Genomic DNA, 25324 nt, shown 5'->3' with positions numbered 1-25324 from the left:
GGACTTTCTTAGTTCTTTTCTTTGAAAATATTTCACTTCTCATTCAAGAAGCTTCTTCAGTCTTCTTCAGAACCAAAGAAGCTTCTTGGATGAGAAGTGAAACATCAAGGGGTAAAAACCCCCAAGAAAGTCCAATTGGAAAAAGCATCTTTTCAAAGTTTCCCTGGGAAGAGTTAATGTAGGAAAAGTGCCAATATATGGCATATATGTATAATATTTATCTATAATGCATACAATACGTATGCACACAACCCACTCACCCAGACAGTCACAAGCTCTTGAAGGCAGACAAGATATGGAAGCAAGATTGCTTACTCAGGTAAGTTGATTTGGCACGAGTTCAAGCAAGACACAGAACCTTTTATCTATTTTTTTATTATTCTTCATTTACAGACTGGAAGGGTCAATGTGTATCTGAATACATATTCTAACTTGATCAGTGTGTTATGTAGAAAAGGCTATAATTTAACAGTCAGTCGTGAATTAAGAACCTTTGGTTACATATGCTTCTTAATGGCTTCTTCCAGCTTTTCTTTATTTGCTCCAGAAAATTCATGCACCTGAAATATAGATAGTTCAAGTTTAAGGCTTTTTACTTGAAGAGTCGTCCCTCTGTTAACAGACATTGTCAACATTAAATGATTATGCTGATCATCAAGGAAGTGAACACTGCTTAACAATTTCTTTCCTCGAACAGTTTACCATGAAGAATATAATTTTCTAAAGTATACAGTACTTAAGAGGCTTATGGTCACCCAACCTATAAAAGACAACTCTGAAAAGCTCACAATAACAAAACCCCAAATCTGCTTTCAACCATCATTCACACCATCTAATACCTAAATCCCCCGACTTCAACCTCAACATATCCCAACACTTGGGGAGAAACCAATTCTTTATAGCTTTCTGAAAGGCTAAGAGACGAATGCTCTGAGATTCCAGAGGGAAAGGATGTTCCAGAGAACTCCAGCTGCTTTGGAAAAGTAACTCTTTCTAAGTCCTACTGGGGGGGGGGGGGCAAGAGGATGGTAGCATATACCGTATTTTTCAGAGTATAAGATGCACCTTTTTCCCTTCTAAAAGAGGCTGAAAATTTGGGTGCATCTTATATTTCAAATGTAGCCCCGCCCACCTTCCGGCCCCCACCCTTCGGCCTCCGTGTGTCCTCTTCCTGGCTGCAGAGATTGCCACTGACAATGGCTTGTGGTTTTGGGCTCCGTGTGTTGCGTTTTCAGCCTCCAAATGCTCCGTTTGAGAGCCCTTCAAGGCTGCGGGGATCACCAAAGCACATTGCCACTGATCACTGCCCAAAAACGTGATGTGTATGGAGGCTGAAACCACAATGCGCGGTGCCCAAAATGGCTACCTTCTCATACCCCTTCCATGTTTCACCTGCTTTAGTCACTGGCGCTCCCTCCGACGATCAGCTGTGCTTTAGAAGCTGTTTTTTAGCCCCAACCAGCTCCAACCTCAAAACCAGCGAGCGAACTAGTAACAGTATAACAGTAACAGAATTGGAAGGGACCTTGAAGGTCATCTAGTCCAACCCCGTTCACACAGGAGACCTATACTAGGGATTTGAACCGCCGAACTGCCGACCTTTCTGATTGACAAGCTCAGCGTCTTAGCCACTGAGCCACATAGCCAGGCTGCCACTGAGCCACCTAGCTGAAGCTGGTCAGGCTAAGGATGGTAGCCAGATGAATACCTGGTAGGTAGAATTTTTTTTTTCCTATTTTCCTCCCCAAAAACTAAGGTGTGTCTTATACTCTGAAAAATACGGTATTTCGATCTTGGTTCCCCAAACCCAAGGTTACTAAATTTTGTGGCCTAATTCACAAGCCTGTTTAAAGATACTATATTAGTATTATACACAAAAGAATACCTCTTACTCAATATTTAAAGCTCATCTAGAACTCATGGGGAACAAAGTACAGGTAGTCCTCAACTTAAGACCACAATGGAGCCCAAATATATATATTGCTAAGTGACAAATTTGTTAAGTGAGTTTTCTCCCATTTTATGACTTTTCTTGCCACACTTGTTAAACGAATCACTGAAGTTGTTAAATGAGTAACATGGTTGCTAAGGGAATCTGCTTTCCCCGTTGACTTTGCTTGTCAGAAGGTCACAAAAGAAAGCTACGTGACTCTGGGACACTGCAACCGTCATAAATGTGAATCAGTTGCCAAGCAGCCAAATGTAAATCACATGACCATGGGGATGCTGCAACGGTCATAAGCCTGAAAAATGGTCATTAAGTCTCTATTTGCAGGGCCGTTGTAACTTTGAGCGAACGCACTGTTGTAAGTTGAGGACTACCTATAAGCGTGGAAGCTTGGACAGGATTAATGTAGCCACGTGCCGGATTTCAGACTAAATCTTTTAAAGGCGAGAATGCATTTGGATCCCTCTGCAAGTAACATTCACACTCAACGCATGTTTTGCCGGAAATCTGAGAGCAAATACCTTTTCATTATTTTTGTAGAACTGGAATGTTGGCATGCACTTCACATCACATTGTGAGGCCACATCCTAGAAGAGATGAAAAAGGTTACTCCAATCAGTCTGACATGAGCAGAATTCTTTGTGCCCCAGAATTCTTTCCCCTTCTGTCATTCACGCACTGCAACTGAGACAAAATGCAGTATTGGTGCCTTGCAGAGATGAAAAGACAAAAATCTGTATCAAAATGAATCACAGGTGGACACTTTCTCTTGAGTATCTCTGAGGCTAAGGAAAGTGAAACAAGCTCTAGTGAGATAAGAAACCTGGTAGCTTCCAGATATCACAAAAGAGATAGAATTCTTTCCAGGTAACAAATTTTTTTAGTTTATCAAAATATAAAACACAAAACATATGAAGAAAAATAAAGATAAGGAGGGAAAAGGGGAAGAGAAAAAAAATCAGGACAGAGGGAAAAAGAAAAAAATGGCATCTTCTGACTCCTTTTGGTATAATAACACAATATCTCAACTGTTTACTTTTATATACTAATATATACTAGCCATTTCTATAACACCAGGCCTATCTAATTGGCAAAATCCAACTTTTTTCCACCACAAGCACAAAGTCCAGAAGTGGTTTCCAAGTAGAAAAAAAAAAGTTAGTTGTATTCTTTTCTCTAAGCAAAGCAGTCAGTTTGGCCTTCTCTGCTTACTCCATCAACTTTTGCAGCCATTCGTCCGTTTTTGTGCATAAAGTATTCTTGCTGCTATCAGCACATACAACATCACATGCTTAGAATTCTTAAACCATTGACAATGCGAATAAGACTTATGGAAATTATAGTCCTGGATATCTGAAGGTTATGACCATCTGCCGTAAGAATACTACACCCACCTACCTGTAAGCCTCTGAATACCTATCAGAATTCCTCTTATCATATACTTCCAAAGCATTCTTTAATCTGCCTTATATTTCTATAATTTGTCTTATGTATGATTGGAAAATGGCAAGAATCTTGTGAAGTCTCAGGCCACATTTTCTAGTAAACTCCTTATCAGAATAGGCTTGTGGACTTTACGTTATTCTGACAGCATTGACCAAACTACAACTCACAGAGCTCCCTAGTAAGATTTTCTAGGCAACGCCTAGCAGTGTGAAAACGTCCTTTATGGTGAAAGGAATGCTGCAATTTCAGCATTTCAGGATGAATTACAAATTGTCATGTAATGTGTCAAATGTTGAGAACACTCCCTTTTTTTTTGTTTACTAAAAAAAAACATTCCCATCCATTTTCATTCCACCTGAGGGAAGCAAACATAGCTTTCTCTATTCCAGCAGTTAATTTAGATGTCATCTAAGCATGTTGAGGGCTTTGTTAAAGGCCAATTGCAGACACTATTATGTGTAATTTTAAGTTTAGACAGTACTGTTTACTCATCAAGCTAATAAACGCTTATTACTTCTAATGGCCCTTCTTGCTTTCAAACTATGTAAAACAAGTTTAATTAGCACTCTGCCTTATACTTAGGGCAAAGCCATACTTCATCTTGCACAACTTAATCACTGCCAAATATCTCACTATCAAGAGATCAAAAACTAAGTTGTACTTTTATTTCAAGTGAGTTGGATTCATTTATATAAAAAGGCACACTTGGGAAAAATTTGTTTCACATGCCACATTTCTAAATTAACTTGTTTGACAAGATAATAATTTGATCAACAAAATATGTTACTGATTTAATATCAGACTTCCCAATGCAGTTTATATACGGTAGGCAAATATATGAAGTCTACATGCTAAACTATAGTATGTTCAGTTTTGGCTTAGTATGTTATGTGGATCCATCCTGAATGGCTCAATGCACTGTTGAATCTTGACTTGTTCAACAAAATTTGATGAAAGTTGCCTAAAGTTCTGGCTTGTATCTGCACAATTCAGAAAGCAATTTCACCCAGACCTTCCTTTCAAAGGGAGTGGCTATACCGCATATTACATGTATTTATAGTATATATAATATTTCAGCACTTAATCTATGGCACCCAAGCCTTTGTTTGAACGCATGATAGTTGAGCTAGTTAGAGTAGATAGTGAAACAAATGGGCTTGATTTCTGTGTTTTGAAAGAGAGAAGCCATATTTCAAGTTTTTAGAGCAAACTATTAAAAACACATGTTGTATTTGCTACTAAGCTGCTGCTGTTTAAACATACACTGGTTTTCCTCAATTTATGATGTCAATTAGATTAGATCAAAATTCCATCGCTAAATGAAGCAGTCGAACAGCATGGCCACATCACTTAGAAATGGCAATCCCTTCGGTCCCGGTTATCGTTAACTGAATCCCATGGTTGTTAGGCAAGGCAACTTTCAGATGGCTTCTCACAATGACGACAGTGGGGAAACTGGCAGGAAGTTGCAAGTCCCAGGACGGCAGGCAGGTTAAGTGGCTAGTGCTCAGTGGTGCCTGGGGCTGAATTGGGAAGGGTATGTGAGAAAGACTGGGGAAGGTGCATGAGAGGTTTGATGTGGACTAGGCAGAGTGTATGATTGGCGTGGCACAATTTTGGCATTCCCCAAAATGGTCAGGGTAGAATGGATGGGAGGGACTTATCCTAGTTACTTGCAGCCTTTCCTGCTGGCTTCCCCATTGACTTTTTGGGGAAGCCATCAGGGAAGGCTATAAGTGGTGATCATATAATTGTAAGGTGCTATAATTGTTAAATTTGAGCTACTTGCCAAGCACCCAGATTGTGATCATCTGCAGGGGTGCTTGGGTGGGCTGGAACTGCAAGGATTATTCATAACTACCATTCTATCTACTTTGAATAGTCACTGAATGGAAGATTGTACCTGTACTGTAGAGCTGTGGCGGTGCAGTGGTTAGAATGCAGAATTGCAGGCCGACACTGCCCACAGCCTGGAATTCGATCCTGACCAGCTCAAGATTGACTCAGCCTTCCATTCTTCCCAGGTCAGTAAAATGAGGACCCAGATTGTTGGGGGTAATATGTTGACTCTGTAAACCTCTTAGAGAGGGCTGTAAAACACCTCTCTAAGTAAAGTGCTATTGCTATTATTCTGCAGTTCTGAAATTTACACCAAGTGAAGACTGTGAAGTTAGTACATCCACCTTTTAGCAGGACTCCATTCCATCCTTGCTTAGTGCTTGCACTGCCTTTGTATTTCCATATCCTTTGCTATGCCCTACCTTATTAATTTTTGTGTTGTGTTTTTGTATGAGCTGCATATTTGGAAGAAAAATGCAACTTCCTGATGGGCACTTAGGAGCAACATGTGAACCGTTTATTATATCTATGTTTTCTGTAGAGTACAGAATCTATGCAAGTGCAACTAAACTCACAGCATCTTCCAGATGTAACAAAATTTCAGACCCTAGAAGTCTCAACTAGCCTGATCAATGATAATTTTAGGTCACGAATTCTGACAGGTCACAGGTTCTCTATCCATACTATAGATCTTCTGCTATTAGAGATTGTTCTCCTCAGTGTTTCCATGTATTTCACCACCAAATTGAAAAAGAGAACCAAAACTCTTTTATGTTTCATCAACACTATTTATATAGAAAACTATCTGAAGTCTGCACATTTTTAAAACTGCTTTGAAGCCATTTTAAATTAACTGCATATGCATTCCTCCACACCCAAATTACAATAAGTTCACTTTGTGCTATAAAAAAATAACTTTCTCACCACCCAAAAGCTAAGTTCTTCAGCCTTACATAACTACAAGTTATACGAATCCAAGGATTTTATGAGAATATATTGCATTGCCTTTGTCCAAAGTTGGGAGTGCTACTCTAGAACTTACCTGAGCTTCATCCACATCAATTTCAATGAAGACTACATCTGGATATTTTTCAACCATGCTCTGTAATGAAAGAAAAGAAAAGAAACTGTTGAACACAAAAATATGCTTGCTGATCTCAAATAGCAATTAATACTCTTATTCCTTATTAGGCATGTGGAGCTTAAATTTAAAACCACAATTGGTTAATATACACATCTGGGCTTTGCTAGATCTTCCTGAACGTCTAATCCAACATATTTTACCGTTGGCCATACTATGCATTTCCACTTTAGGAGAAAGTATCCATTTCTACCCATAATCAGGGTGTGAAAGAGATCGTCAAGTATTGGGAACAAGTAGACAAAACCTCAAACCTAGAGGCAAGTTTTTAAAGGAATTCTGAACCTATCTACACCCACCATTTTGGAGAAAAACAACCAACCTGACAAATTTGGGAGGGGGGGGGAGAATGACCCATCTTATTTGCTGAAGACAAATAAAGAGAGCCTTATCCTTTCATTAATTAAAGCAGCAAAGACTATGGAGACCAATTACCCTAAAACAATAAACACATGATGGGATGAAAGCTCTTGTTGATGCCGAATTAAATAGCCTGCAATGCATTTTTCTCCCCCAGGCTTAAAGCCCAAGAGAAATAGGGCTGGGTACCTAGCACCTTTTTGTGTGCTTGAATTAGCACAGTGCTAAGGAGACTGAGGAGCACATTAAGGATGCGTTATTTATTTACTTTATTGACTGACTGATTGATTTGATTTGATTTATAGGTTCCTACAGCAATATCTGTTATGATTGGATGAAAACTGCCAAGACACAATAAGTGAGAGGACATGCAATTTTGAAGGATGTCCATGTTAGAAGATAAACTTCACTCCGAGGCCAAACTCTCTTTGCCTTTTTGCCTAGTGAAATGAACAGGATTCTGCCCAGTGAGCAAAAGATAGAAGGTGAGATTCCCAGGACGGAATAGGAGAAACTTAAGTTGCTTCCTATTATAGCTTTCATACACTAAAAAGCCCAATTTTTTTTCCCTACTGTTACATCAAATAACTGGATTAGCCATAAACTACCACTCCATGTCTCCAAGAGTGTAACCAAAAGGAATTATAATAATTCTGCCAGCTCTTATGAATGCATGGCCTATTGTTATTAGATTTGTTCATTTTTGAAAGGAAACAGACTGCAGTTCAGAATTGGGTTGTGTCCCAGACAAGGAATGCTGTCATTCAAGATTATTGCAGCAGCTAAGATCAACAACCCAAACAGCTTTTACCTTCGATGGGGCCAGAAAAATCAGGATTGCAGATGCTGCAATACTGTTTACATTTTTCCACAGTCCCCATCTTATTATAAACATATTTCAATGGACGTATCCCTTTAGCTCTAATGCTTTTAAAACTTGTGGGACTGGTTAGTCTTAACTCTTGCTTTCTGTGTGCTTTATCGTATTTGATTCAGATGACATTGCCTAAAATAAATAATCAAATCTATATTCTCTATTCTGAGACTGACTTTAATTTATAGACCCCTGGAAGAAAAAACTCAAAAGTTGCTGTATGTTTTCCTTTCTCATGGTTTTGTGTCCCTGGGACTTTAAGAAAGTAAAGGACCACGCTTTGAATTGTAGGGAAATTAAAAAAACAACAACAACTCTGAAGTGGAAGTTGTGGAAGAGAGAAAAGAAATTAAGTTGGAGAACTAAAGAAGCAGCCAAGTTTGGATGAGGTGGGTCTGGAGACACTTAAGCTACCACAGCTGAATAAGGAGTAGCAGAGCCTCACAGCTCCCAAAGATGCAGACTGCTACAGCCAGCCAGCCGCAAGTTAATTGTAGGAGCAACCCTCCTACACACTGATAAGACCTGAGAAACAAAACAAAACAAAAACAACTCAATATAAAGGAACAACCACAAAGCTAATTTAATTACAGCAGGGCCTACTGAAGTATAAGGGCTGGAGAGGGGAGGATAATATACAGCTAATTGTAAACAGACACAAAAGCCCTGGTAAAAAGAAGCAGAATTCCCAGTCCTTAAGAACTGTGGCTGACTTTCTGTGAGCAGCATGGCAGAGTTGATGTCTTGTTGGCTTTTGTAGCTAGCAAGACAGATTTTGCAAAGGGAATCATGGCTTGATGTTGGATATGAGCCATAATTTCTCCAGAACAAAGGAGAGATAGTCAAAAGCATCTATATGACACTGGACAGGCTATCCTCACGAGTAGTCCTTGGAAAATGACTTTTTTTTTTTTGCCGCCTTATGAGCAGAATGGCTAGAAATCAGGATTATATCACGCACACACTCGCCAAACAGCCTTTATGGACATTAGGCTCAACTAAGCCTTATATCTTTATTATTATTATTATTATTATTACTTTTTTATATTGAAGAGATTAAGATCTTTTCAGACTGGCAAGGTTCTACTGTATTCATCAAATGAGTTTCCATCTCCTTAAAAGATGGTGCAAGTTTGATGTAAATTTTTTAAAGATACATGAATTCTTTTGGACTATGTAGAAAAAGGATGATTAGTATACGGATTTTGGAAACTTAACAATGGATTAAGGGGCCAGAGGATTCAGAATTATACTTCTGAATTATTTAGAAGATATTTTCTCATGGGAAAATGGAGATTGCTTAAGGTTTTTTTTTTTATGATAAGGATGCTTGAATTTTGGACACTACAGCAAGGGAATAAAAAAAATGGAACAGAAGTCCTTAGCGCAAATTTTTGAATACCTCCCAGCCAAGCATTTGGACAGAACTGATACAATCCTTGATAAAATTGAAAAGGCCATGCTCTAATGAATTTGTAAAACAAAAACAAGTTGCAATGGACATCTATGAAATTAATTTGAAGGGGGATTTAAATATAATGCAAATGGATCTGATGGATGACTTATTGTCTAAAGATGAACAAATATTAAATGAGGTTATTGATTTGGATATTTTTTTTCTCTTCTGCATATACAAAAGAGCTCTGCTAAGATTTGGAAGGACTTTTTAAAAAAGTGACAAACAAAAGGATATATTTTACTTATTGATACAAAAGAAATCTGCTAAAGATTTTTCACTTTGAAGCACAAATGCTCAGCAGACTACTTCTGAGACTTTTTTTGAAGGGGTTAAAGAATAATTTAAAAAACTCAGGAAAGTGTATATAAGATTGGCTTCTTTGACCATGGTTAAAAGAATAAAATAATTATATCTGGTTGCCTTTACTGGAAAAGGTTGATTGATGCAGCATTTAGATTTGTTGTCTTTACCTAAGAGATGAGCTATTATAACCTCATTAAGTATTGTCATTTCTCATTTACAGATCTAACATGGTCACTTATATTATTAGGCATGCATAAGTAGATAACTTGTAATTATTAAGGTTAACACATAAATGCATATTTTGTATAATAAGCCTGCCTCCCATATATAGCAAAGAAAAAGCATTCAGCCTTCCGGTCTGTGGTTTGTATCATAATTTAATTATAACTCTGTCACAAGACCGTTGCAATGTAACATGTGGTCTAATTTTTGTAAGAGAGTATTCCTTCCCCATTATTGGTTTTGGTTAACATTTTCAGTACTTGAAGAGTACTGAAACATCTGAAACTTGTACACGCTTTTATATCCTTTGATCAGGTCCTAATAAAGCTGCGGCATTACTCTGGAAATTATATTTTACTGATTTAACTTTTATTGCTATACTATTGTTTTAATCTGTGCAGAGCACATTGGGCAGGAAGTGTTTTCCAGCGGTTTTGGTCATCCGCAGCATCTTTGGCATCGTTCCAAGGGCCTTTAGTAGAACATTAATAAGATAGTAATAGCACAGGATCCGATGATGATGATGGTGGTGATGATGATTTTAATCTGAATTAAGGAAAAATCATGATTGGAATGGCATGTGAGCCTGACAAACAAAACCAAACATAAAGTAAACTTTTCCTGTTGACTGAAACATGCCATTGTTTCTATATATCAATGCTGTTGTTACTGACAGCTTGGAAAAGACAACAACCCCCTTTTCACAAGATGAGGATGAGCAGAGGCACATAAATATTTCAACCCCTCTAGGTTCAAGAATTCTTACTCATCTCTTTCAGGTAACCTTGGTTTCTAAGGAATCCCCATCTACAACATCCTGCTCTCCCTCATGCTTTATTAAACAAAATGTTGAAGGAATCTAAATTACTTACATGGAAGAAAGGCTTGATCATTTTACATGGCCCACACCATGTGGCGGAGAAGTCAACGACTATGAGCTTGGTTCCAGCATTTGTCAATTCAGTTCGGAATTCAGTCTGGGAAAAAAGAGTCAAGACCATTTTATAGAAGCAATAAAATACTTCCTTACACCCAACACATTACATCAGGAGTGTCAAAACTCAATTTCATTGAGGGCCACATCAGGGTTGTATTTTACATTGGGGGGGGAGGGCATGACCAGGGGAGGGCGTGGCCATCTTGACGTCACTCGTGTCAGGAGTGCCTGTGGTGGCGCAAGTGCTCTGCCAGTGAAAACGGGCTCCCAATCTTAGTTTTCGGCTGGGATGGCCTCCTGCAACCCTCCGCCAGTGAAAACGGGCTTGGGACGGCTGCATGCCGGTCTTTCGCTGTTTCCAGGGCGGCTGCGCGGGCCAGATCTAAGTACCCCATGGGCCATGAGTTTGACACCCCTGAATTACATCTTTCCTAAATTGCATTTGGGATTACCTTCTTCAGTGGTTTCAAAACTGCACGGAGACTTTCTATCTCACCTTCCAATCACAACACTGTCAACATAATTTTTTTAGAAAAACACCATGAAGTACAAGTATTTCTTGACTTACGACCACAACTGAGCCCCAAATTTCTGTTGTTAAGCGAGACAGTTGAGTGAGTTTTACCTTATTTCACGACCTTTTCTTGACATAGTTGTTAAGTTAACAACTTAACTGCAGTGGTTAAGTAACATTGTTGTTAAGCGAATCTGCCTTCTCCATTGACTTTGCTTGTGAAAAGGTGATCACATGATCCTGGGACACTGCAACCGTCATAAATATGAGTCAGTTGCCAAGTATCTGAATTTTGATCATGTGATCATGGGGATGCTGCAAGTGTCATAAGTCTGAAAAACAGTCACACAGCACTTTTTTCTGGACTATTGTAACTTCGAACAGTAAATGAATAGTTGTAAATTGAGAATTACCTGTAAAGGTTCCAAAAGGGACTTTTTTTTTCTGGCAGGGAGTGTTAGAAAATGGTAAGTTAAATATGCTTGCCATAATTGGAGCATATGCATTGGTTCAAGTTTTATAATCTATAAAAATTAATAGTCCAAAAGGTAAAAAAATATTCCAATTGTTTTAACTATTTATTTGTGATATCTATGTACTGTCAGAATCCAAATATTCCTGGCAGTTTACCATCATAAATACACAAAAACAATGGCCCTTGAAAAAATAAAAACACAATAAAATTGTGTTTCCGCTATTATTTTAATCATCAAAGACCATCTATCAGCAAAGAGTAACTTTAACTACTTTAAAATAGTTTCATCTTGCCTGCCTTTCAAAAAAACAAAACAAAAAAAGATCCAAGGTAGCTGCTGATCTAAATTCCAGGAAAAAGTGCTTTTTGGTACTGGCCCCCACAAACCTCACTTCTCATTAAATAGGAATCCACAGCATTTCATCTGCAACGATCATACTCAAGAAGTCAGTTCTAACTTGAAAAGGTGTCTTTGCCGGTATGTGGCAGAGAACTCTTTAAGGGCTTCAAATGTCAAAACCAATCCTTTGAATGGTACCTGAACCCAACAGGCAATATGCAGAGGACCTACAACACAGGTGTAAAAGACTGATTTCCCCTGGCATCATGCAGACTGCTCTTTACCAGCTGTAGGTTCTAGGAAACTTCAAAGGCAGCCTCACATATTATTGCAAACCCAAATTATCTGAACCATGGTGTAAACCAGGGCTGTCAAACTCGCGGCCCGCAGGCCAGATGTGTCACATGCTGGCCACGCCCACACCCAGTTTAGCGAAGGGGGGGAAAGTCCCGATACGTCATGTGACATTGCCATGACAATGTGAGTTTGACACCCCTGGGGTAAATCAACCCAAAGCTCTAGGTTTATCCAACATATTCCTAAACCACAAACTTGTGGGGGGAAAAAACAGGTCAGGTAAGGTTAAGTGCCCAATTTCTTTAGATTAAGCCCACTATAGTTACTGGTCAAAATGAAAGAAAAGGCGACAGGAATTATTCTACAAATCAGAGACACCTCAGATTTAAATTACCGTAGGTTTCAACTTCTGAGCTCAAAAATGGTTGTAAGTCATATCTTGTCATATGGAAATCATACGGATTTCTCTTAGGAAATAAGAATAACATTATAAATGTTAATGATGACAGCAGTCTTGCAATATTTGAGAGGCTGTCACAGAGAAGAGGGGGTTGATCTATTCATCAAAGCACCTGAAGGCCGGACAAGAAGTAATGGGTGGAAGCTCATTAAAGAGAGCTCCAACATAGAGTTAAAGAGAAATTTCCTGGGAACGAGAACAATTGATCTTGCCTCCGGAAGTTGTGGGTGCTCCATCACTGGAGGTTTTTAAGAAGAGATTACACAGCTGTCTGTGCGGAATGATATAGGGTCTCCTGATTAAGCTTAGGGTTGGACTGGAAGACCTCCAAGATCCCATCCAACTTGGTCGTTCTGTATTCTAAACACTGTCCATATGAAGCAGATAAAAATGGAAAGAAATTACTCCAGGGATTAGCTTTGGAGTCTGAGGAGTTTGGGGATAGAAGAAACAGCCTGTAAATCTGAAAGACACATAGAAGAAGGGAAAAAATAGAGAATGATTCAAAAGGAAATGGGGGGGGGAGAATCTCTGACAAATGTAACCAAAGAGCAAGAGCCGCTGAAATCCCCACTTCATCCCCCTCCCCACTGGAACAGAGAGTAGTGCACAATAGTTGAGTGCCCCAAAACGTTGGACTCTTGTTCCGAAACTTAAGACTTCAGCAAACAAGCCAATTCCTTTCTTTTTCTTTGCTTCTCAAGAAAGGACGTCTTCAGAATGTTCTCTCAAATTTCTTGAATGCACATACCAGCTTTTCCAGATTAAACCTGCCCATCAAATTAATCTGACTAAACATTCTGGGCACTATAGTAGTCAGTTTAGCCAGTGGGCACTCTTCCGGATTCTGCTGTCCACCTTTGGTTCAGGTCCAGAACAGCGAAGTCCTTGCTCTTTTCCCACTTTCTTCCTTCTGTCAATCTCTGCACTGAGTTATTGGGAGTGTCTGAAGTTCCAACTATCCATGCTCTTCTTTGCCAGGAGGCAAAGAACACCCAACACCCAAAGAACACCCAATTAATAACAAGTCTGATTAAAATTCATGTTGAGGCATGTTTAGCTCAACTGTGCCATCGCCTCCATTTGTTTATATTTGTTTATATCCCGCCAACACACCTTCTTCCTCCTATTTTCCCCACAAAAAACAACCCTGTGAGGTGGGTTGGGCTAAGAGAGAGTGACTGGCTCAAAATCACCCAGCTGGCTTTCATGGTGGTAAGATGGTCTCCTGCTTTCTAACCTGATGCCTTAACCACTAGGCCAAGCTGGCTCTCAATCTTAGAATGAACACATCACATTTCAGAGTCTTTCCCATCTTGCTTTACTTTTTTGGAACTGACCCACCTTCTTTATTTTGAGTCTTATCTTGTAAATTCTAAAAGGCTCTTAAAAGGGCCCCTCCCCACCCCGCTCCCCGTCCCTCAGGTCCTTTAGAAAGCTGAAAGAACCACTCTTTTAAGTTGCAGTTATTAACAACAATTAAAATTATGTTAGTGCTGAGGTTGGTTAACTTAATAGTCTCCCCGTAGAATCAGCAACTGGATGAAGCTTAATTAATACAGCCCAGTCAGAGAACCAGCATACAAGTTTTCCTATTTTATCTGCCAGAAAATCAAGATGTAACTTTTTAGTCACATTTAAGGATGAACCAATGTTTGTGGCTGCATTCCAAAGGGCTAACACTTTGCATTTCATATGCTTTCCCACATGCTTTTAAGTTAATATATTACTATCACCTTGTGGATCGTTCCCTAGCTGCGTCCCCACAGAGCAGAGTTGGCAAGATTTTGTCTTCTCGAATTATTTAGGCCTCGGCAAAAAGGAAAGATTGTAATGAAGGAAAGTCTGCCATTTCAAGTCATGCAAGCAGCCAGTTGATCAGCAGGGGCACAAATAAGCCATTGTTGGATTTATCTACGCTATCCAGGTTAGTGGCTTAACAAAAATTTCTTCTCCTTTCTTTGAAATCAACTATTCAGCTGATCAATCTTAGTGAAAATGTTTTCACTAGCAAATGTGAAAATTTTAGTTTGATCTAAGTCATATTCACTGAGGAAGAAGCAGCAGTTGCTTGGGCTGGTTTTTGGTCTTCTGTGTCTGTTCTTGGTCCTATTATCCTGTACGCCAATTGCCAAACACTGAAGGTTTCTATTGGCACCATCAGTATAATATACATTAGTCCTCACTTAATATCCACAATTGGGACCAGAAACACCATCACTAAGGAACGCTGTCATAAACTGAGACATCTTGCGATTATGCCTGACTTACATTGTTTTTTGTTGCAGTCATTCAGCAAACCATTCTGGTTTGGTATGGGTGACATCATGTGACCACAACTTGTGACTTACTGCCAACTTCCCCATTGGCATTGCCTATCAGAAGCTGGCAGCGAAGTTTGCAAATGTCGATCATCATGAGTGACCACAAGACATTGTGGCTGTAACAAAGTTGCCAAATGACTTCGGGGACACTGCAACGGGTGCAATTTTGGGGACTAGCTGTAAGTTGACTTTTTTTTAAGCATCGTGGTAACTTTGGTTGTTGAGTGAGCAGTTGATAAGCAAGGACTACATGTAGAAAGCTAGTTTCTACATGCATTACGGCCAGTTTGTTCTGACCCAGTCTTAGCAGAAACAAGAAACAGACTCCTTGTCCGGAAAAAAACCCTCTATTTATCTTCTGTGAATTAATGGCATTCACACACCTAAAAGTCCAGGCAATAATCCTTCAAAGAGTTGATTGCAGTAACAGACCTTATCAGTTCCTTGAGATAATTGCCAGGTCCGGAGCTTCCAACCGCAAAGCTGTAAATTAAGTTCTGGCAAGCAGTCTCTGAAGCATGAAACACAATGAACCAAATCTTCCGAAATCTGAACGGTTGTCTCCTACAACCACCACTCCCCTTTCCTTCTATTTCTCCACCAGCCAGGGAGGGGCCATTCAGCGTCCACATGTGCCCTGCTTCCCAAGCCAACTCCTTGTCCTCAGTTGTTATCCTCTCCTAACAGCTTTGCGCATATGTGCAACTGGAACAGGCCCCAGCTGTTCTTCCTCCCCACTTATCTCAGCCTCCCGAAGGCAGCTGCCTCTCCGGTGGCTGGGAAATAGTAAACAAAACTGGCCCAGCAATCAATCATTTGGTTGAGTATTTATAACGTAACTGTCATACCATGCAGCCCACTGAAAAGCCTTTTGCAACTGAAAAGTTTGTCCCTTCCATCTCCATAGACCGGGGTGTCAAACTCAATTTCATTGAGGGCCACATCAGGATTGGGTTTGACCTGGGAGGGCCAGGAGTGTGGGGGGGATGGGCATGGCCATGGTGGGTGTCACCACACTTCCGCAGACATGGTTTTATAAACTTATAAAAATAGGGAGGCATATGTTTCTGTGATTTTGGTTTTTTAATACTTACTTGATCTACTTGATTACCTTATGAGAGAGACCAGATCAAGAAACTGACTCCATAGGAAGACTAGAACTATACATTATTGACATAGGCTAGTAGCAGAATCCTGCAAGCCTGAAAGGTTAAGTATTTTACTTTTCCTACCTTCTATAACCTTCTGAGTCAAGGACGGCCTCCTGCAATACTCTAGAGGCCCCGTTTTGGGCCTGGAAGACCTCCTCATGACTCCAGAGCCCCGTTTTGGGCCTGGAAGGCCTCCTGGGCCACTCCGGAGGCCCTGTTTTGGGCCTGGATGGTATCCTGGATCCTGCCTGTACCCCATTTTTGCTAGCAGTGGTACCGCACGAATCCGTCCCGTGGGCCTTGAGTTTGATACCCCTGCCATAGACACTACAGCTCATCATCTATCCTGAAGATCATTTGCAAGCTTATCACATTCAAAGAATAACAAGATACTTTTTGTAGTATCCTGAGGAGAATAATTCAACCTATACTTAGTGTATCTACTGACTTATATTGTATATACAGATAGTTCTTGCTTAATTTGGACTGGCAAGTCCATTGCTAAGTGATGCCATCATAAAGCAAAACTTCACATGACCGAACCGACTTATGACAACAGTTCTGGTTGTGGTTGTTGGCAAATCACCCAGGATTAAGTGCAATGTCACATGACTGCAGTTTGTGGCTTCCTGCCAGCTTTGCCTTTGCTTGTTGGGAGCTTGCTGTGATCATGTAACCACAGCACGCTGCACCTACTGTAAACATGCATCGGTTGCCAAGTGCCCAAATCACAATCATATGGCTGCAGGAACACCGCAATGGCTACAACTTCAAAGAACGGTCATAAGTCTCCCTTTTCTGTGCCATCCTAACTTTGAACAATCATTGAATGAATAGTTGGTAAACGAGAACTACTTGTAACATAATCTATAGCAGGAGTGTCAAGGTTGTGTTTGGCCTCAGGGGGTGGGGGTGGCCAGAGTCAGCATGGCCTGCTCAGTGTCACTCATATCAGGGGTACCTGTGGTGGCCGGAGTTTTATGTCAGGTTAAAGCTGTAAGGTACTCTTGATTTTGGCTTCAGATGTTGCAGGAACCTCAGCTCATTAGACTGTGCTGAAGCAAACCATGACTTAGTTTGATGTATTAGCAAACTATAGGCCCGTGATGGCGAACCTATGGCACGTGTGCCACATGTGGCAAGCAGAGCCATATTGGTGGGCACATAAGCGTTGCCTTAGGTCAGTTCCAGCACGTATGTGCGCGCTGGCTAGCTGATTTTTGGGCCTTCTGGGCCCAGCAGAAGTTGGCAAACGGGCTGTTTCTGGCCTCCGGAGGGCCTCCAGGGGGGTGGGGAAGGCTGTTTTCGCCCTCCCCAGGCTCCTAGAAAGCCTCTGGAGCCTGGGGAGGGCGAAAAACAGGCCTACTGGGCCCACCGTGCCATCACATGCCAAAAGCGGGCGGAGCACGGGGGGTGATGCGTGCATGTGTGGGGGCAGGGCACATAGAATTATGGGTGTGGGCACGCACACGCGTGATCACCCCGCACTCATCCCGCTTTTGGCACGCGATGGCAAAAAGGTTAGCCATCACTGCTATAGGCCATCTTAAAAGGAGCACTGATATTAGTTGCAATGCTTTTGGATTAATCTGAAATCCATTTTCTATTCCATTTACCATATTGCAGCCAATACACCTTTGCAACCGGCCTGACAGTTTGCCGCAGATACTTCTAGTTTTCAGATGAATGCTTAATAAAAGTATCTATTTCCAGATTTCTGGCATCATGCTGTTATTTCTCTAGCATAGTGCTAGGTAGAAGCCAAAAGCATTCAATTCGCTTCTAACCTGAATCAGCAGGATTGCTGGCCAGTATAACTGGACTGTTAAGAAGAAAGAATGCGAAACATTTTAACGTGCTACCTTGCTCATTTTCAGCTTGTGCTTGAAAAAAAAAATACCATGAGGATCATGAACTGGTTTTATGGTAAATGAATAATATATTTCTTGCTACTTTCTCATTTGCTTTTTAAAAATATCCTTACTGGACTTCAGAGTATAAAAAGATCCATGCAGTAGGGGGAAAAATAGGAACTGGCTCCCAAACTAGGTCAAACTTCGTGATACCACTCTCCCCCCAGTTGAGAGCACAGGATCTCAATGCTTAAGACCAGATACAGGTAGTCCTCAACTTACAACAGTTCATTTAGTGACCATTACGGCAATGAAAAAAGTGACTTACGACCATTTTCACACTTACAACTGTTGCAGCACCTCCGTGGTCATGTGATCAAAGGTCAGACACTTGGCAACTGACTCATATTTATGACGGTTGCAGTGCCCCGGGGTCATGTGATCCCCCTTTTGTGACCTTCGACAAGCAAAGTCAATGGGGGAGTCGGATTCACTTAATAACCGGGTTACTAACTTAACACCTGTAGGGATTCACTTAACAACTGTGGCAAGGAAGATCGTAAAATGGGGCAAAATTCACTTAGCAAATGTCTCACTTAGCAACAGAAAGTTTGGCCTCAATTATGGACATAAGTCGAGGACTACCTGTAGTGGCATGCATGAATGATGGGGTGTGTATTTAGACTAAGAATTATGAACATGACAAATAACCAAAGCGGATTTGGAAAGTTTGTTTACTAATTGACTTAGAGCTTCCTCATTCACAAGAAATGACACTAGAGAATTCAAGAAGTTGCCCTCAATTGTGACCTGGGCCAAAAAAAACAAGACATAAGCATACAAACTAAGACCTTCCTTCAGCTTTTTCCCACTTGCAAATATTGTCTTAGATCAGACGGCTAAAGGTCTCTATAGACTGACACCACTGCCTGACTTTACAGTTCAGATCAACATCTGAAAAAATGAGTCATTTTTTCTACAACCCAAGTTTTTTGACGCCCAATTAAAATGGGTCATTCGTAAGGTGAAGAACAGAACAAATGCAGTACAATATGAAAGAAGGAAAAAGAAGCTTACAGGACTGCTGTATCACTTTTGCATATTAAACACAAAAAGAATATTTAGGGCTGGAAACATCATCTTCCCAGCCAACTTTCCCATTAAGGGTTATTAAATTTTAGCTGAAGTACACCCTGGCATCTGCCATTTGTTGCTGGCTGAACATTATGTATCTGCATCAAATATTAATTCCCTTATTAAGAAGTTTCGAGAATACCCATTTCAAAATGATAATGCAAAGCTGACTTTTATAGCTGTATCCTTGTCTCTGCAGTTTATAAGGCTTTTTGCCTTATAAACTGCAGACACAAGGATACAGCTATAAAAGTCAGCAACACTAACAACAAGTCTTCTCAACCTGCATGGAAAAAAAAATGTAACCATGTCCAAGATACACTATTGTAACAATTGTGTAGAAGGCAGCATACTTAGCACTGGGGCTTGTAGCTTCCTCTTTTCTCACCCAGGACTGGGGATACCTAGATGAGGGCTGCAACACATTCCCCGATCAACATATGGGGTAGAGCATTTCAAACCATGGTGCCTCCTAGACATTATTTCTTAAAGTAGGCAAGTTTGTAGTCCAAAATCAAAGCAGAAACTGCCTTGCCCTATTACATGGAAAGAGTCTCAGTATCCAGGAACTGAATCAGATTTGACTAAATAAACAAAAATTCAGTGTTATAATGGAAAAGTGGTGGAACTGTAGCCTTCTAGATCAGTGTTTTGCAACCTTGGGAACTTTAAAATGGAGGTGGACTTCAACTCCCAGAATTCCCCAGCCAGTATGATGTTGTTCAAAGAGAATTCCCAGCTGCCAGGAAAGGCAATGAGGAAGAACTGGAGAACTGTTCTTAGAACCACATGTGACTGCCAACCTTTCTCCCTTCTTAACCAATGAGTGATTAAGGCAATCACTCCTGATTTCTTATGTTACACTGTGCATCTGTGACAGAACAGCTGATTTCCAGAAACACCTGACCAAGGGGACCAATACCATATTTGAAACCTCTTTACCTGGACTGGCCAACTTCATAGATCTTCCAAACCATCAAACTGCTTGAATAAGACGTTCACTTTTGAATTCAACAGCCGAATTTCCTGATGCAGAGTATATCCAGCATGGACATTTCCTGTTATCTTTTCTGGGTCCTTGGTCAGCTAGCAGTACCATACTTTCCCTCATGCAATCTGGCAAATCACTCTGGTTCTGAGAATTTCTGTTCTACAAACTCCCTTTGTATCTCACCTGTGGTTAACAGGAGGCATTTCCCTCTACTCATAACAGTAGAGAAGTCAAACGTGTTGACCATCTGTGCTGCCGCACCCAATCTGGGGAATTCCACCAAATTTAGCCACATTGCTAAATTGCTCAACCATTTCCAGAAACTCTTGTTCTGCCCTTCAAAGGACTGGACCGTGTTTCAATTAGCAACTTCAGTTTGTCTAATGGGAACACCTAGAAATTTATAATTATAAAAGCTTGGTCCCCAAATTACAAGCCATTCTGATCATTAAGCCAGGAGAAAGGAGGTGCAGCATAATTATTAATGTAGTAACTAGGCTGATTCTAATTTATAAGACACTCAGAATAATAATCTTACAGGAAGGGGAAGGAACACCCAGCAAATTTTAGCTTATTGGAAGCTTAATTTGAAGCTTTTCCCAACCTGATGCCCTCCAGTTGAAGGCATGTGTTGCCTCATGTGTTGGATGTGTAATTCCTAGAATTTAGCTGCAACAGGAATTCAAAAAGTTGTAGCCATCAAATACAACAGAAGTATAGCTCCATTAGTTCACACTTCTCAAACTAGTATTCCTAAATGTCAGAGATGGGTCATCATTTGATTCTTGGGGCACACTTAATATTTGAGGAAGCCAGAAATTGCAGTGGGAAGGTAGATGGACAAACAGCACAGACCTATCAGCTTTTATCCCACTCGACTCTGTATGGCAAACATATTTGAAAGCTGATAGGAACAAGAAATGATGCCATTTCATGTTACATAAAAAATGTAGTAATAATAATGCATTATACAGCAGAAAGGGTTAACTTGAATGCTGCATCAAAATAGAGGGACACTGAAAATCTAATCCAACAGGATGTCTCCTGCAAATCTTGTTTCAGTTTATAAAACAAAAAGAAGTTCTGATACGGTAGTACTTTGTGCAAATTTTTTCAGGATTGCTCTTCTCTAAGACATCCATTTTTGACTGCTTTTATATATTTAATCTGACTATATAGCAAACAAAGACTGCAAATTCCAAGAGATTTAGTTTATTCAAAATGCCAAGGAGAACAATTCATTAGTTATGAGAATAAATCAAATAGCAATATTTTTCAGGAGAAAAAAAATTAGGCTAAAGATCAAGAGAAAAAAACCATCAGATTAAGGAAAGCAGCAAATCTTGGTTTTTGGCTGAATTCTTACCAACATTTCAATACTGTAGGATGCCACATATTTAGCATGTATTCCTAAATCACCATGTATTACAGAAAGCTTAATGCAAAACCACAAGCCAAAAACATCCTGCTTCTACTGTCATCTCAGGTGATCTTATCAGTTTACTTGATTCATTAATCCTTCTTCATTAGATGGAGCTATAAATGCTGGTATCCCTAAAATATTTCATAAGAATCATTTTTGAAGAAGAGTGCGAGAGAAAATGCCTTGGTCAGCTTTCCTCAACCTTATGCTCTTGACCATGATGTTTGAAAAGATAATTAAAAACTCATGGACTAGTGCACTGGCAGAACACAATGCTGATGCTTGCAGGTTTGATGTAGGATATTTCCAAATAGCACTAGAAAAATTCCTGCCTGAGATCAAGAAATAAAGCAATGTTGTTGACATTAACAAAACTGTGTTGGAGGCATTTGAATCAGTAAAACAAATTTTCCTATGAGAAAATCAGATTGTGGAAAGTTAATCTTCTCCCATTCCCTTTCAACTCCAACTCTCATTGCCCTAATCCTTCAACACTATTCCATTAGTCAGCAACCCTTACAGCATGTAAAAGTTTCTCATGACAATATGATTCATTCTCAAAAACTGGCCAGGCAATCCCACAGATTAGTGGGATAGGAAAACGAAAAGCAGGTCGTAGTAAATTTTGTGTCCCGGTGAATAAAATTAAATCCAAATGATGGCCACACTACTAGATTTTAAGATTTCAGGGTAGCAAGAGGGATAGGAAAAGAGAAGCAACAGGAAGAATATGGGTAGAGACAAAGAAAAAATGATTTCTATGTTTTCTATGTTTCTAAGGTGTGTATTATAATACATAAGACGACATAGCTGCCAGATTAATAATCAAAGTAGATCACCAACTAATTAAAATTCAAGTCATGCTATCAAAAGTGATTTCCTAGTTTGCAAAAGTACCTAGGTGTGTCAGTTATCAGGAAAGCAGAGAAACACATATTCAGTATTAGTCAAGTATTGTACTGAAAATCTGCTTCCTCTGATGATTCAAGTTTAACATGGCAATCCTGTCAATCAGCAGTACCTTACATGGTTTCTTTGCTTCCAGGAGAGGCTACAAACTTGCAAGAGACAACAAACTAAGCCCAAACAAGCCAGACCGATGATGTATCAAGTTGGTGTACACTCTTAATGTCCACACAGATTTTTCTCTTGGAAAACCTAACCCATTTCCCCAACCTAGTCTTTTCAAGTCTTCCAAAGGCACACCCAGTTCTTCTATAATGGAGTCCATCTTACTTTGCAAGCCAGGTTTATATTAAGACAAGTAAGTGTGTGTGGGGGGGATGTTTTTAAGGACAGGGATAAGGAACCTGCAGCCTACAGAAAGTCACTGAATTTCAACTTCAGTGGACAAGGGTAGCAAGAGTTGCAGGTCAGAAACTTCTGAACAGCCAAAGGGTTTCCAACCAGATATAGACAGTCAGAAAAAGAAAATCTCCAAGTGACCAATGAGCAAAGAGATCCCCTATAGATCAGTAGAGGTTCCATTTATTTCTGACTATAACAATTTGCAACCTTTCTCTTGCAATTTCCCTTATCTGTCTTCCTGAGTACTGGGTAGGCTAGAAAGTCTGTTGCAAGAAAGGATGGTTTCAATCAGGCAGTTGGATAACAATTGCCTGATTGACAACCTTAATGGGGAAAAAAGCGGGAAAAATCTACATACACACAAACATATATATACATACACACACATCATGTGGCTCTGATAAGGCGTTTTTACTTCAAAACTTTACTTTACTTCAAATTGCTTCAAAACCAATTATAAAATACGAATTTCTGAGATCTCCCGATTGGGCCATTTATAAAGCTGCCCTCCTTGCACCTCATCAAGGTTTAAGCCTTATTTATTTCAGGTGGGCCTTCCGACATGTTCACAATATAATAATATAATAAGAGCCTTGATAGTACAGGGGTTTAGTGCACCCTGTTATTAACACAGCTGCCTGCAATTTCTGCTGGTTCGAATCTCTCCAAGGCTCAAGGTTGACTCAGCCTTCCATCCTTTCTAAGGTGGGTGAAATGAGGACCCAGTTTGTGGGGGCAATAAGCTGACTTTGTATAAATATACAAAAAGGATGAAGGCTATTGCTTAACGCATTGTAAGCCGCCCTGAGTCTCCGGAGAAGGGCGGCATATAAATCAAATTAAAAAAAAAATATTGCATTTTGAAAGAGGGAAGGAAAATCCCATGGTATTTTTTTTTTTAAAAAAAGAAAAATAAACATCGAAAGGCCGAGAACAGCGAGTCGTTTCTGGCTAAACCAGCCTGCCCGCTCTATGCCGCTCTCCAGGTCTCGCAAAAGCCAAAAAAAAAAAGCAATCAAAATGAACGGCAGCGCCAAAGGCGCAGACGCCGCCGTTGATTTTTTTTTTTTTCTTTTCAACCCGGACAAGGGGCCCCAAGGAGCCGAGCCACCAAGGGGAACAAAGTCGGGGAAAAGCAAAGCTCGGTCAAATCCGGCCCGGTGGAAGAAGTCCCCTTTTGCCTGGCGCTCAGCCCAGACGCCGAGTCCACAGAAGGCGCCTCCAGGGCAAATTTTCGGGAAGGAGCAGAGAAGAGGCGCGCCCTGCCCAACCTTGTTGGGACTCCGGGCTCCAGCAATTCCCACCACCCATTTTCCCCCAAAGCCCCAGAACGGGCAAGACAAGAAGCAAACGGGTAGGGAACTAACCAAGGAGAGAAAGCAACCTGGAACGAAGGAGAAAAAAATGTCCTAAAAGTGAGACCCAACCAGTTTGGAACGGCTCGCCTTCAGAAATGGTTAGGCGCTTCCATATCCCTGGATGGTTTTTTGGGTTTTTTTTTTTAAAAGAAAAGGCTGGACCAGCCACCTGCCTGAAATGGTACAGTACAGGCTCTCCTGCTGGAGGCAGGGAGGGGTTGGACTAGAAGACCTCCCAAGGTCCCCTTTCCAGTTCTAGCCTTGATTGAAAGGGCATGGTGGTCGCTTCCAGGCATCTGGAGGGTTAGGGCTTCCCCAAAAAGCCTGTCCTCCCAAAGCCAAAGCGGTTAAGGCTGCAGCCACCTCCCCGCGCGAAGCGCCTCCGACGGGGTGGGGGGGTCGGAGAAGCGCTCCGGAGGCGCAGAGCTATCCTGCTCTGCGCGTTATCCAACCGGGGTCCTTCTCCCCTCCGTCCACCACGAGGCCTACTGTAGTCAACGAAAGAAGCCTTCTCCTCCCTTACCAGGTCCCCTACGATCTTCACCATCGTGGCAGCCTCCGATTGCTCGCTTGTAACGCTGTCCTCGTCCGCCTCTGCCTCTCCCTCTGCCGCTGCTTCTACCTCTGCCTCTGCCGCCGCCTCTGGCTCTGGCGCCGCCGCTGCTTCTGCTGCTGCTGCTGCTGCCGCTTTTTCTGGCGCCGCCTCTGCTGCTTCTACTAGCGGTGGTGCTACTGGTGGTGGTGGTGGTGGTGCGGCCGCCTCTCCCTCTTCCTCCTCCTTCTTCTCTTTAATGGCTGCAGACTGGCTCTCATTAGCGCCGCCTTCCTGCATCTTCTTATGTAGTGCGGACGCCAGGCCAGGGAAACGTTCTGCGCAGGCGCAGGCCGCTGGGCGGAGGCGATTTGCGCAGGCGCACATGACTTTCTTCACACACCCCTCCTCCTCCTCCTCCTCCTCCCGGCGTTCCACGCTTGGCCAAAAAAAAAATAAATGTAGTTTTCGATGCGGGGCTGAAGAGGTCTTGTTCCCAAGCGGGACGCCTCGGTTGCCTCTTCCAGTTTTGGCCAGACAACGGGATTTTGGGCTTCCTCCTTTAAAAACGCCTTCCCCTCAGTGAGCTTTGCTTCCCCGGGAGTTAGTTTCTTGGGACGTTAAATGGGCTTGGA

At 41.1% G+C, this 25324-nt stretch overlaps 1 protein-coding gene across 1 annotated transcript; it reads right to left on the bottom strand.

Annotated features, from left to right (window-relative positions):
* Positions 1-359: 359 nt before the first annotated feature.
* LOC117661576 (thioredoxin) lies at positions 360-25021 on the bottom strand. The gene is made up of 5 exons (XM_034410570.3): positions 24681-25021; positions 10465-10569; positions 6276-6335; positions 2470-2535; positions 360-560 (listed from the first exon to the last, which is right to left on the bottom strand). Exons 1-5 carry the CDS (start codon positions 24987-24989, stop codon positions 498-500), a joined length of 603 nt encoding a protein of 200 aa, XP_034266461.2. The 5' UTR covers positions 24990-25021; the 3' UTR covers positions 360-497.
* Between the last annotated feature and the right edge of the window lie 303 nt (positions 25022-25324).

The sequence above is a fragment of the Pantherophis guttatus genome, chromosome 2, assembly GCF_059756535.1.
Source record: "Pantherophis guttatus breed Tessera chromosome 2, ASM5975653v1, whole genome shotgun sequence".
NCBI lineage: Eukaryota > Metazoa > Chordata > Lepidosauria > Squamata > Colubridae > Pantherophis > Pantherophis guttatus.
Note: the sequence above shows the minus strand (reverse complement) of the source record. Positions and strands in the feature narration are given on the sequence as shown.

Coding starts and splice junctions, on each gene's coding strand:
- LOC117661576 (XM_034410570.3), bottom strand. CDS start 24,989: ATGCAGGAAGGCGGCGCTAATGAGAGCCAGTCTGCAGCCATTAAAGAG. Junction 2,536..6,275: donor TTGATGTGGATGAAGCTCAG/GTAAGTTCTAGA, acceptor CATCTCTTCTAG/GATGTGGCCTCACAATGTGA. Junction 561..2,469: donor TCTACAAAAATAATGAAAAG/GTATTTGCTCTC, acceptor TCTATATTTCAG/GTGCATGAATTTTCTGGAGC.